A 13,770-nucleotide genomic window follows, 5' to 3' on the forward strand; every position below is an offset into this window, starting at 1 on the left:
AAAACAAAACAAAACAAAACTAGATTTTTCACATGTATTTCTGTAGTGGCTCTGGTTCAATTTGAATTTTAGACAGACCTATGGAGGGGGAAGAGATTCCTATTTTATCTGAACAAATTCATGCATATCATTCATTCATTCTTACAGCACCCATCAGCACAGCAGCAGCAGGTTTCAGTTTCCTAAACTCAATGCAATTCAGAATTACACACAATCTCCAGTAAAACTACCATTACTGAAAGTGATGCAGTTACACATTAGCATCCCTTCTCTAAAGAAATCTCTTTCCCCAAATCCCAGAAAAGAACAATTCATTTACAAGCTAAGCAAGTAATCTTGAATCAAATCCTGAAGCTTGTCAAAACTAGGATTTCCTAAACTATCAATAAGAAACTAATTTCAAAAGAGGGAACTCCCAATTCAAGTCACTGCTGCAGAAGTCCTGGTTCCTTTTAACCAGCTTTCTATCAAATTTGTTTGAAATGTTACAAAGATCTCGAAAAATAAATTAAAAGCAATAATGGCTGAAGATCTCCTTGACAGGACCAAAGCATTAGACTCTATAGGGTTGTCTGACTTTTGGCCGCAAATCAAAAAGCCAGCAAAGTTCCTGGACTCAGCATTACGTGAAGCTGAAAAGCTGACCGTGTAAGAGATTAAGAGAAAACATTATACTTGCAGATAACAGGGACAGCTTCACAGAACCACATTACTATTGCTCAGTAGTGAGGTTGAAAATTCCCTCCTCAAATATAATCTCTAAAAACATAACAGATACATTTCGTTATCCTTCTAACAAGCTGTTGCAATGCTAGACTGGGATAAAACAGATCATGCTGCCCTCTTGTGCTAGACGTGCACAGAAATCAACCCTTTTATTCCTGCAAGTGACACATGAAGAGGAATATATAAAGCATTCACTATGAAGCAGGAAACCTCCACATTTTCCTCTTTACAGATACCTTGACACACATGCAATTCCTTTACTGGAATTTGGATAGAAGAACAAAGGAAGTTTCAACAGAAAGAATTAACATTCGAAACTCAAAAAAATAAACAAGTTCTGTCAACAAATGCAGACAAGTCAGATGTGAGAAATCCTAAAATTCAACCATGTAATCTGTAACTTCCCATCAAGTTTTTACTATGGCTGTTTAAGTGATCTTGTACAGATACCTACTGACAAATTTGGATTTCAGTCATAAATATCTGATCATTCTTTCTGAATGCGGGATAACACAATAAGCTTCAGTCACTTAGGATTATCAGCTCAATAGGTTTAGGTTTAGTGCTTAAGAAAGAAAGAGACAGCCTTTTATTAATAAGGTTCTTCTAACACAAAACATACTAAAGCAGTAACATCTAACTATTTTTATATCTATGCCAAATCACAGAAAGGTGAAATCTGTGTACAAATATTTTTGGGTGGGAACGGAGAAAGGAGAGGGGTCCTCACATGCCTCTTCTGTCTCTGCTATGTAATCCAGTTTCCAAAAATATATTTGAATTCTTATACCATCTGTGTAAGATGCTCATTACTACTTCCTTTACAACCTTCCCTTCCCTATATATTGCTATTGCAATCTGTAAAGAAAGATCTTGGGCTTGTGCCTAAACTGACTCACAAAGCGTATTTTTTTTAGAAATAAGTCATTTCATTTATTCAGCATGACTGATTAGAACTACACTGTTTGGAGCTGACAGACATGTCATGATTCACCACGTATTTCCATTTCCTCATGTCGACTCCCTGATGCTGCTCATTAGTCTGTTTCCCCAATAAGAACTATTGGGAGTTTGGGTTGTCTATTTATTTAGGTTTCCTTACTCAACTTTGGAACATGGATCACTGTGTGTTCAAAATACTGACCGTGGCATTTTTTAATTGCTGATTATTTTTGGATAAATAAAACAGCAAAAAGTCAGTTCAGCAATTGCTTCTGCTCAGGTCTTACGAGACCTCACACAAATACTGAGAATACACTGCATGTTTAAATGACAGATCCGACACTGCAGTAGCAGCTTGGTTAATATGGAATATGATAACTAATAATTTGGCTTGGCTATTACAATCACAGCCCTAGTAAAAGCCTTTAATAATTTCATTTTCTTTTTAGTCTTTTACAGTAAGGCATACTAAAAAAAAAAAAAGACTTCTACTTAAATATTACCCCAATGCAAAAAAAACCATCTGAAGTTCTAAAATATAAAGAGACAGTAAAAAAACCCGTAAATCAGACAATGAAACATAAATGTTAAAAGCAGAATTTCACAACTGCTACATGCTGCATCTCTGAACAAGAACATCCTTTCAGATGTCATCTTTTCCCTTTTCTTTTTCCAAAAGAAGTACAGATCAGTACAGCAGTACTTTTGTATGCTGCCACGACCAAAAGAAAGACACAGAGAAAGAAATATATGCATACTGAAGTTAATCTTCTATTATACAATATCTGCTGATAAACAGGAACACACATCTGTAAGTCATGACAGTGTGTGAGTATCAGTGATAGGCAGGTTTTATGAATGCCACTTTTACAAAGTCCTGCTAATTTGAGCTTCACAGTATGTTACAAAGCAAACTGGTATTTATTACTCCACATTGTTCCTGGTGTGTAGTTCTTAGTTTGTTATGATGAGCCAGGTTTATGGGCAGTCTTATAATATGATTATGTATTCCCTCAAAAATACAGTTACTGCATATGCTGTGCACACACAAGAAAATAAAAGAGAGAGAGAGAGAAGAGGAAAATCCATGACTACCTGACAACAAACCCCATCAGTACCATGATTTCTTCTGATACATGTGCTCTCACTAGCTCTCCACTAACCTGTCCCCTGAGCTTATGGCTTCACTTCTAATCCTTCGCAGTGATCTTGAATTTACACTACCACTGACTCTCAGTACAAGTAGACTATGTAACACAGCCTTACATTCTGCAGTTGTACATTTTGTTTTTTCAAGGGGAAATTGTACATGTTCCATTCACCATATCATAGACATGAACCTTTTCTCACCGTGAGTATATTTCTCATGAAATATCACTTATTTCTCTGAAACAATAAGGCCATCCCTATATACCGTTACAATCATTAAATCAAAACTCTGAATTACCACACATGCTCAAAATTAACTTTTAGAAGGGCAAATAATTGTTGGGGTTAAGCTTTCAAAGAAAAATAGAAGGCATCCCCACAAAATGCATGCATATGCGTTCAGCATATGGAATACACCTCTGTGTAACTGAACTAGAACAGCAAACCAACTAGCAGGTCAATGTGCCACACCAAAACCACATGTAATTCACTTTTCTGTACACTGTATTTGAAGAGAGCAACATCAACCATCAATAAGTAGTCACTGTTCTGACTTCATAAATTTAAAAAGACCATGCTGTTAAATTTAGAATAAAAGAAGAAAAAAAAAAAAAAAAACAAAACAAAAGCCACAAATGTACAAATGTGCAAAAATATTGTAATATCGTAATTGTCCAGAAATAGTATGAAATAGTATAGTCAACATGATGGTACATTAAGGTACATTAAGTGTTAAGAGGTTTCTTACTATTAACCTTACCTATAGGATTTCTGTCGAAAAACAAGACAGGAGCTTTCAAAATGGACTGAAACATTTTGTTGTGCAAATTCTGACTGGAATTAACAAGAACTTGAAACACCAGAAGACTTCTTATTATGCCGAACAGTATTGTAGCCACCGTTAAACCTGAAATAAAGAAAAAACCACAAAGCATGCATACAGATATGGATCTTTTACAAGGAAAAGAATTTATAAATAAAACTGAACTAAAACCAAATTTTGTTGACTTCTGTATATAGCAAGAATTCAAATTTAAGCCTAGGTACTCAGACTGAATGCAGAACATAGATATCTTATATTTGTACACTAATTTCAGTTACTATCAGCTCATCAATTTAAACAATTTCTCTTTTTTGGCTTGAAAGAATTGGTTCTTTATGTAAATGTAGGAAATGTCTGTTAAACCACAAAATAAATCTGTATTAAAACCTCCTGCATAACATCTCTGCTAAGAAATTCATTTCACAGTGCCATGTATAATTGTGGCTTGCAGAAGTCACTGTGAAGATTCAGCATTTGCCAGCAGGTATTAACCAAGTAATCTATACATGGCTATTTAGAGACAACCTTGAGTTATTCTCAATCAGCCCAAACCACTCATGCCATTCTTCCCCTTGTAAACTACATCAAATCATTTAAATTACGTGTATTCTTGAACACAGTGTAAGATGCATCCCTTATGCCACGTGAAGCAGAGGCCTTTTAGGGAATTGGTCTGCAGATTGTTTGTCTTTCTTCTGGGCACATCTCCACTCACAACACAGGGGTGCCGGAGGGCAAAAGATGGAAAGAATGATGAGATCGCTGCTGCTGCTCTGTTTGCCGTGTGTGATCTCCAGTGTGGCTGCCCAAACTCCCAGTCGATGAAGGTGAACAGCAAAGGTGTTAACCTTACATCTGGCAGTGCTTCCAGACTCCAGGTGATCTGCTCCAGAAACGAAGCACAGCCACCACAAGCCCAGATGCTCAGGCCTTGAGAACATCCTGAAGTTAGACCCTAACTGTCAACATAAAACATTGCCTGTTCTAAGGACAGGTTAAAACTTGACATAATTCAGAAATAGCTATAGTAACAGCGGGTAAGAGTGAGGTTTTAAATTATGTCATGTGGTTAAGTCAATCAGTTATTCCATCCTCCTTACTGCTGTATCCTCCCCAGCATGCAACAAAAGGTATCCCTATCGCATGTGTCTCCTCACAGCTTATGGATCACGTTCTACACGGTGCTGTTTTTAAGAAAAAACAAAACATGGCCGGGATGAGAGCTTGTTTGCCTTGTCCTGATTGCTATATTTTGGGCCAAGTACAAGAAAACAACTTTTCCACGAGTAACGGCACGTATCCAAGCAGGAAAGCTGGGTCATGCAAAAAGGGAGCAACGGGGTATGAGGCAGGAGGCTGTGGCGAGGCAGGAGGCTGTGGCAGAGCCCACGCCTAAGAGCAGTCTGTGGGAGCAGAGGGAGCATGTCCTGGGAACCCCACATTTTGGTACAACTGCACTCAGGTGTGGAAGCCACTGGAAGCTGCTGGCACAACCCTCATCAAACAAATCACCTGAAAAGACCTAATGGCTGGCAAAAAGGCGAGGAAGGAGACTCACTTTCAAGTCCCTCATCCAGCCTGTCTCATGCTGAAGGTTTTTGCTTTCCCTCCGTTTACAAGCTCACCACCTCGGTGTGAGAGAGACAAGGGCTCTTTGCACGCTCACTTTACAGAAAAGGTGTGGAATTGGTACCTCGCTTCTCGCCAATGGGGTTTCCCATTAACAGAAATTTTACTCTTCTAAATCTATGTCTCATAGAAACAAAAAGGAATTGGAAGGAACTAACACACTTATTCTTTTTTTTCCTAACATTGAGAGTAATAAATACAAATGTTAAATTATTTTACACAGTTACAGAGGTTATAGAAGAGGGCAAGTTAGGTTATTACATACTTCATATGAAATGTATTGTCTTTTTATAACTTTTTAAACTTCACTTATAATTTTGTGTAGGTAACTCAATGCTGTTTGTCCAACTGTTGCAAATATCTCACCAAGCCATCTGAACATTCCAATATAAAGGTAACTTTTGCTGTTATACTATATAGAACAAAATTTGCCTTAAAGGATAAAATTTTCCATAAAGTGGTTTAGGTTATATGGCCAGAGAAAGCCAAGTTTCCCACACTTAATCATACTGTGCAGTCCACTGAAACAGCTCATGAAATAAGACATTACACCAAGAAAATACGAGCCAAGTTTATCTGGCTCCTAAATTGTGGTTTCCCAGGCCAAGCACAATGTTTTCAGTCAAGCACTTGGATCACGTGGCGTTCCAAAAAAAACCCAAACAAAAAAATCCTCAGCCCAGCCTCTCGCCCATGAGAGATGTTTCTGAATACATTCAGTGCATGTTCTTCTGGTATTCCACCTGTTTTCTCATACATATAATTTACATCTCCATCAATAAACTACCATGCCATACCAAACTGTGCATCACCAGATGTGGTAAATAGCAGAGTCTGAGAGCATATTTCTACTCATGATTTTTCTATGTCAATTTTTACTACATTTCAGAGCAGTATTTCAAGATGTTTGGATGTCTGAATACAAGGATCAATGCCCTTTTCTGGATACTCAGAAGCATATGACTACCTATTGAAATATATTGAAATGTTTTTTAAGCATCCTGCTTTGCATACCTTTGCAGGATGCTTTTTTAAAACTGGTTGTTTTGCTATGACACTTCAGAAGGAATGTAGCCATGCCAAGTCTTACAACAGCGTAGAATGAAGATGCATTTCTAATCCCTCTTGCCCATCCATATAATGACTGAAGATTTAGCTCAATGGCCTATTAGTATAGACAATAACCACAACCTTACGGTGACTGACTTTTTGAATACTCAATTCCCAGTTTACTTTCCAAAATCCAGGCAAGGCAAATTAAGAGTCTGCATTCAACTTATTTCTTCCATTAGTTTTTTTAATTTTATTTATTCAAATTAATTTAGTCAGGAAGCAAGACTGAGGTTCCTAATCTGTTAAGACATAACTCAGTTATTGCTTGAAATCGCATTTTCCCACACTGCCGTTGCTTCACACCTCTCAAAACTGTTTATTATAACAGGTCAGATAATAAATAGTTCTTTAGACACACACACGTGCACGTTTAACTACCTGCGTAAATTCCCAAATAAAAGTTAAGGTCTAGATGTTCAGTCTCATTTGCTCCATTATTTCCATTTGTTGTGACATTCAGCTTTTCTTGATGATTTGCCCTGTGGAAACGCATACAGAAGATAAGGATCATCAAATCACATTCCACAAATATTCATAAGTACACTTAACCGTTTCTAAATTCAACCCTGTTGAAATCTTCTGTTCAAAAGATCCCATGTACTGATTTGTCATGCATCACACCATGAATAGAAGCTACCTCAGGCTACACTTTGGCATAAAGTTTAACTTTCTTTCTACACACAAAATGAGTGAAGATCAGAAAAAGATCAAGAATATTCTGGACTTCCCCAGAGCAGGAGTTTTCCCCCCACACCACCTAAACAATGATTTCTATTAGATGAACAGCTTGACTGGAAAGGCAGAAACAACTGACCAGTTACTATCATCAACTCACCAGTAAGAAAGCCACCAGTCCTGAAGAACATAGGCCACCTTGAGTAAAAGAGGCAAACACAAGAATCATCTTACAAAATGAAAAAAAAAAATTAGAAAATTAAATTTCCTTGCTATTCTTTCATGTTCTCTGGGAAAACATCACATATTCAGGAAAGCATGCCATCCGGTCTTTCAAGATGAGCAGAAATTTGCAAAGCACATTAGAAGGTGCATTAGAACCCTCTACAAAGAAAGAAGTTACCTTAAATTACCTTACATGATAGCAAACTAAAGAAAAGCAATACACTTAAGCAAACAAAATATAGTAGCTCTTCCTAATGTATGTTAATTGAACATTAAAGAGCTCATTTTTTCAGTTCCTAAATTTGCTACTAGAGATATTCCAAAATGCTTTTTGATTAACAAACTTTCTGATGTTACCAGTCCAGAAATTTGTGTTTACAGGAGATAATTACCAGAAACAGGGTTGAAGGAGGATGAGAGAAGAGAGGGAGGGAAAAACTCCTACTGCCACCTTCCTTCTGTGCTGAGAGGTGACTACAAACTTGTAACACAGTCATTTATCTCAAAATACACCTCTGTTCACGTGAATTTAAACTTCTGGGCAGTCTACTGCAGAGATTTGATCCTGCTCAGCTATCTTTCCTACAGACTCAATTCAAGCACAATCAAAAAGGAAGTAACATGTTTAAATATATCAACTATTTTTTACAGCCAAGACCAATCACTTCCATGAAATGAATTTAAGCTCTCTCAGCAGGAAACAGAGAAGAAGGCAATAAGCTATCTCCATGCAGCTTCCTCAGCTCACCATTTCTTTCAGTAAGTTCCAAAATCATTTTCCTTGTTTAAAAATTCTTTTGCATACCTGCTACGGCCTGCATTATATACAATATTTGCCTATCCTCTTCCTCACTATGGATCAGCACAAGATCTCTCAATGCTGTATCAAAACTTCATGCTGATATATAAAATTTGACCAAGTATATAACAAAATTATTAGACACCACCATGGTCCCAAACATTTCAGATTAAACATCTCAGTAGAAAGCAAAACACTATGTTAAAAAGAAAAAAAAAAAGGCAACCCCAAAATAGATTCAATGTCATTTACGGCTCCTGATAACTTACCTGTGCCAAAATATTGAACACTAAAAGTATAAAAATCACAAAGCAGTTTGCTCCTGCAGTGAAATATTTTCTGTAAAGCTTAAAGCTGATTTTTCCCTCCGAGCGACTCTCCTCTGGCACTGCAGCCAGTGCATTTTCAGCCTAAAAAAACCCACATAAAATGAATTAAAAACACCAACCTTGCAGTTACAGATTCAGTATAAGCCACTTGAAAGTCATGGTTCAGAATTAGCAAACAATTAAATAAGGAGATAAAGTGAATGCGTATAAAAACTTTAAATATTGGAAGCATAGCTTTGACAAAAAAAAATTAGTTTCAGTGCAGTAATACTAAAAAATCTCTGCAAAATGACACTGTGAGGATTTTATTTTGCATTGCATCATGCCATGTAACATGACTTCATTTACTACCAGAAATATTTACTCTAGGTGACTCCTAAGCCAAATTTTTTCTTTTCTTATACACTACCTTCAGTCATAACAGCTCTGGAAACTCAGGCCTTGAATTGGGAAAGATTCTGCTTTCAGAATGCAAGAATGTGTAATGCTTCCTTTTCAGAAAAGTATTTAAAGTAAATGCTCTTCTGCAATTGGGTACCAAAATCAATCAACATATGCTCAGAGTAACAAATTATCCATAAAGTTCTAATCACCTCCTTGTAAGTACCAATAAAGCATCTGTAATAATGGAAAACAAGTAAAATGACAAATGAGAAATCATATTAAGTAATCAATGGATGGGGGACACTGAAAGACAGCAAAGGATAAACACGAGACAGGCATAAAGAAGGTGAAAGGACTATTCAAATGAACAAAACTCAACTTTTTTGTTGTCAGGATACACAGCTGTACAAGAGCAGTGGAATCAACAGACCTGACTTAGATGCAAAAAGAGAAACCCCACCAACTCATATATAAAAGAAGAGAAGCCTATCTTGGGGTTTTTTTCTGTTTCTCCAGTCCCCTCTTCCACATCCACCCACCCACCAGCTCTAATACTGCTAAAAAGTTTGGCACACCACTGTGGATTTAACAACAGGGTAACCACTGGAACATTAATAATATCAGATACATTTTGGGCATGAAACCACTCCTCCAAAAAGGTACGAAAAACGAAAGTCTGTAGCAGCCTTTCTTTTTTTTTTTCCCTTAACTCACTGTTTTTCATTATCAAAAAGAAATAATATACCCATAGCATAAAGGTGACCATCGGGGACACTCAAGGATTGCTTTTTCCATTTGTTGCACATGTTGCATAGATGCAGTGCTAGCACAAGTCTAGCGGGGTCACAGGGCTCCTGCCCTGCTTCATGTGAATGCAAACACACGAGCAGAAGGCCACCTATGGTACAGAAACCTTTCGGCTGCTTTTGCACTGAGCAGACCAAGAGATACCAAAGCACCTGCAAGTCCAGCTGGCACAACACCAAGTGTTCTGTTTTCACCAACAGAAGGGTTGGGAAGAGCCATGCTGTGGTGTCCCAAGGTTAACCCCTCAGGGCCATCTCAAGATCATGTCAGGATGTTAATGCCAACCATGCAGATGTAGACTTTGTGTAAAGCCACTGCTTCGACATAAACCTTCCCTGAAACCCTGAGCCCACACAATACAGTGGTATTCACCCTTTAAAGAACCTCTGGCAGAGGACAGGCTGAAGGAAGCACCCTGTGGTGGTTTCAGACACCTCTAGGAATGATTCCTGCATCCAGCAGAGCTGATGCTGAACCTGAACAAACTCACTCTGCTGGGTTTGAGCACAGCAGCGCAGAGCTATGGGATGCCTGTCCTCTGCAGGACTGACAGCCAAGCACAACGCTGGGCAGAGCTCTCACCTGCTAATGCCATCCCACAGTCCCTGACATTCAAAATGCAGCAGGGGAAGCCCTGTCACAGTTTAAGTTAAAAACCAGCCAGACAAGAATTGAGATACATCTGTGTCCTTCGAGCACTCACAGGTGGTTGTTCCACTGGTCCATCTTTCTGTGAGGGGACAGAAGAATCCTGGGACCAGACAGAGGACTCTGAGAAGGTTCGGCTCCGGGCAGACTTCAGGTTGGGGGTTCCTGGAACCGATGGCTGTTCTGCCTCCTCATTGTTTTTCAAAAGGGAAGCAAAGTCGACGCCAGATCTCAGGAACTCTGAATAGGTACCTTTCCCCACCATTTTACCCTACAATTAATATAAGCTTTGATTATCTTCATTATACACTTTCCATAAAGGACAATTTTTCCTACTGATCCCTGCTGCCTCTGAGGTTCTGCAGTTGCTGAGCACACATCCCGCTGCAGTAACTGAGCTGAAGCCTCTAACTACCAGTTCCTCACTCAGAAGAGCAGAAACAAACTCTTTACCCTCTAGCCAGCAGCTAACACACAGGATGACAAAAGTCCAGTTACCATCAGCTGAGAATTACCTCCTTGAAGCTGTGGGAGATAGCTGTGCAGCTTTAGGACAAGCTGTTGAACTACATATATAACCATCAGAATTTTTATATTACTCCAGGCTAGGGACAAACAGCAGCTTAATTTTCTGGTCCTCAAAGAGCTCTAAAATGAGCAATACAGACCATTTCCACACTTTTTACAGCTCTATCAGAAACTCACTTCTAGAAAGCTACTGTAACTTTTAAAGAGATATGAATGGGAGGAAAAATGTGGCTAGTGTCCTTTTTTGCAACTTTGTGATAAATCAAAAGTAAACCAAAGTTCTTGTCTTTCCTCTCTACCCCTAGGTATCTGGTACAATGAAGTTCAGGAGGAACCAGTTTCACTCAAGGCCTGTTGATTCTCAAAGGTATCTGTGACTATTTCTCAGCCTTAGTTTAAAAAAGGGACTGGCTGCAAAATGAACATAGTTCTTAATTCACACAGAAGTGTAACAAACAAGAATAAAAGCAGAGCATTAACACAGCCTCAAACTAAATAATTCTCTTACAGCATATTATACATATGTAAGATAAAAATCAATATGTAAGTTTAAGTATATGCATGATTAAATTCAGGAACAGAAATTCACGGAAGGTATTCTAAGAAAAATCAATTCATTTCATTTATTATTATAAATCTTTAAAAACATATATCATCATTACTAGATAGAAAATATATTTACAAACCAAAAATAATTTTTTTTTCATTCCTAGATTAAAAAGGATAATTAGAAAGTATGTTAGATAACAAAGTACAGACACTGAAATCACTTACATCTTTTAAAATTAGAATCTGATTTGCAGACCGGAGATATTGCAACTGGTGAGTGACCAAAACAGAGATCTTCTGATGTAAGGCCTGACAAATACATCTGCAAAGAGATCGAAAAGTTAATTAAAAAATAAGTGTCCAAAAACATTTTGACTGTTTCCATAAAATGTTTTCTATTCAATTATAAGGCGTTTGAAATAAAAAAAAAAAAAAAAAAAAAAAAAGTCCATAATTACTTAGGCTTATAAAAATTACACTTAACAAATACGGTCCTTATTTAGCTTTGTAAGTTTTGAAGGTAGGGGAAATAAATGTCATATTTCTGGTCTGGGGTGAAAGAGAAAGAAATATCTTAAGGATATTTCATTAAAATAATCTTAAACATCCTCCTAACAAATGTACGTGTCATAAGCTGAATTGCAAAGAGGGTATCTTACAAAAATTAAACTAACAGAAAGAGAAAGCAGGACAACATGACAACATACTGATGACAATTATAGCAAAATACAACTAGTAAAAGTAACTTCTTTAAGATGAGCTCTCAGAACAGTGCTAACAGTGAGCTACTGAGAGTTCTGGAGAAGTAAACAAGCACTACTGATCTGAGCCACATTCTGGTATGTATTGGGGTAGAGGAGTGAGTCCTTCAACCATCTCTGACCTTCTCTCATGGAGTCAAGGCCTACCTTCCTCTCCAATACCTCACCTGCTTACCCTAGAGGCCTCCACAAGTTCGGGACTCAGAGAGAAGAGTGAAGGTGCACAAAACCCCGTCAGCAAGTGCAGTTCAATCTCATACAGTCTTACCAGAAAAGACTTCTGGTATCTTTTCAGCAGAGCCCTGAAAGGCCAACAGAGTCCAAAAAAAAAAAGGGGGGTGGGGGAAAGAGCAAAACCAAGAAAAAAACAGCGCAGTTTCCAAGACTACCAACACACTCATTACCTTCGCCTTCATCCCCACAGTAACACCACAGCGAGACAAACTGTTCAAGAGGATGCCCCTTTCTCAACTACTCGCTATCTTAAGAAAACAAGGAAAACTGATATTGTCTAGAACTGAAGTGTCCAGTGAAGGCATATACATTGGCATTTTCCACTTGGATCAAAAGTGCCTTTTTGAAGATCATCTCCCAGTTGTCTCAAATCTATCAGCTGCTGCTCATACTGGTGAGTGGTTTTGGGGCCCACAAACCCGACTTCTAGACAAACCCAAGCAGGGACACACGCTTTGGCAGCGCCCCTCATCAGAATGCAGCTGATAAGGAATGAAGCCCACAGGGCCGGGCTGCAGCCTGCTGAAAGCAGAACCTTCTGAGTCACAGAATGGTTGGGGTTGGAAGGGAGCTCTGGAGATCATCTAGTCCAACCCACCTACTAAAGTAGGTTCACCCAGAGCAGATCACACAGGATCATGTCTAGGCGGGTTTTGAATGTCTCCAGAGAAGGAGACTCCACACCCTGTCTGGGCAGCCTGTTCCAGTGCTCTGGGACCCTCACTGTCAAGACGTTTCTCCTCATGATTAGATGGAACCTCCTGTGCTTCAGTCTGTGCCTGTTGTCCCTCATCCTGTCGTTGGGCACCACTGAAAGGAGTCTGGTCCCATCCTCTTGACACCTACTGTACATGGACCTCAGCTCCACGTATTTTTCTCCACAGACCCGCTCCCCTATCAGGCTCATTTTCGCTAACATGCTATCTCCCGTCGGCTAACATGACACAGGAGGGTGGCACTCAGCACAAAAGAAAAAACAAACACCCACACACACATACAAATTATCTCCCTGTTCTCCAAAAAAACACAAGCAAAACCACAGCAATACAATAGTACAAATTCAATGCAGAAATGCAAATAAGGAGAAAGGGTGGTAAGGCAGGAAAAGAACATGACCTTAACAACAATGATATCATATTGCTTACTGTTTTTCATACATTCATGTTGTATATGCAATTAACTCCCCACACAGCACTTAGCATCTATTTTATCACACCTACAAAGGCCGTAGGAAGTGGAACGCCATAAAATGGCTAATACTAGTACTAGACAGTATAATTACATGCTATACATATTACAGTATTCCAAATAAACTGTGCAGTAAAATTAAGGTAAAAGTAACATTCTTCCCGAGAAAGATACATGCTTGCTATGCAGCATTCAAGAAGCAACTATAAACCCATGATGTCATTCTTAGGTGGCCAAGATAACAATTAATCAAGGTATTTA

At 38.5% G+C, this 13,770-nt stretch overlaps 1 protein-coding gene across 3 annotated transcripts in view; it reads right to left on the bottom strand.

Moving 5' to 3' along the window:
* Nucleotides 1-13,770, bottom strand: part of ABCC4 (ATP binding cassette subfamily C member 4 (PEL blood group)) — a 157,157-nt gene that overhangs the window by 90,710 nt on the left and 52,677 nt on the right. For all 3 annotated transcript variants that reach the window (XM_065056982.1, XM_065056990.1, XM_065056995.1), the window contains exons 14-19: nt 11,552-11,648; nt 10,305-10,520; nt 8,351-8,491; nt 7,218-7,255; nt 6,761-6,861; nt 3,578-3,724 (exon numbers count right to left, since the gene is read on the bottom strand). In XM_065056982.1, the coding sequence (XP_064913054.1) occupies nt 3,578-3,724; nt 6,761-6,861; nt 7,218-7,255; nt 8,351-8,491; nt 10,305-10,520; nt 11,552-11,648 (740 nt within the window). The remainder of the gene's footprint in view (nt 1-3,577; nt 3,725-6,760; nt 6,862-7,217; nt 7,256-8,350; nt 8,492-10,304; nt 10,521-11,551; nt 11,649-13,770) is intronic.

The sequence above is a fragment of the Columba livia genome, chromosome 1 (assembly GCF_036013475.1).
Source record: "Columba livia isolate bColLiv1 breed racing homer chromosome 1, bColLiv1.pat.W.v2, whole genome shotgun sequence".
Lineage (NCBI taxonomy): Eukaryota > Metazoa > Chordata > Aves > Columbiformes > Columbidae > Columba > Columba livia.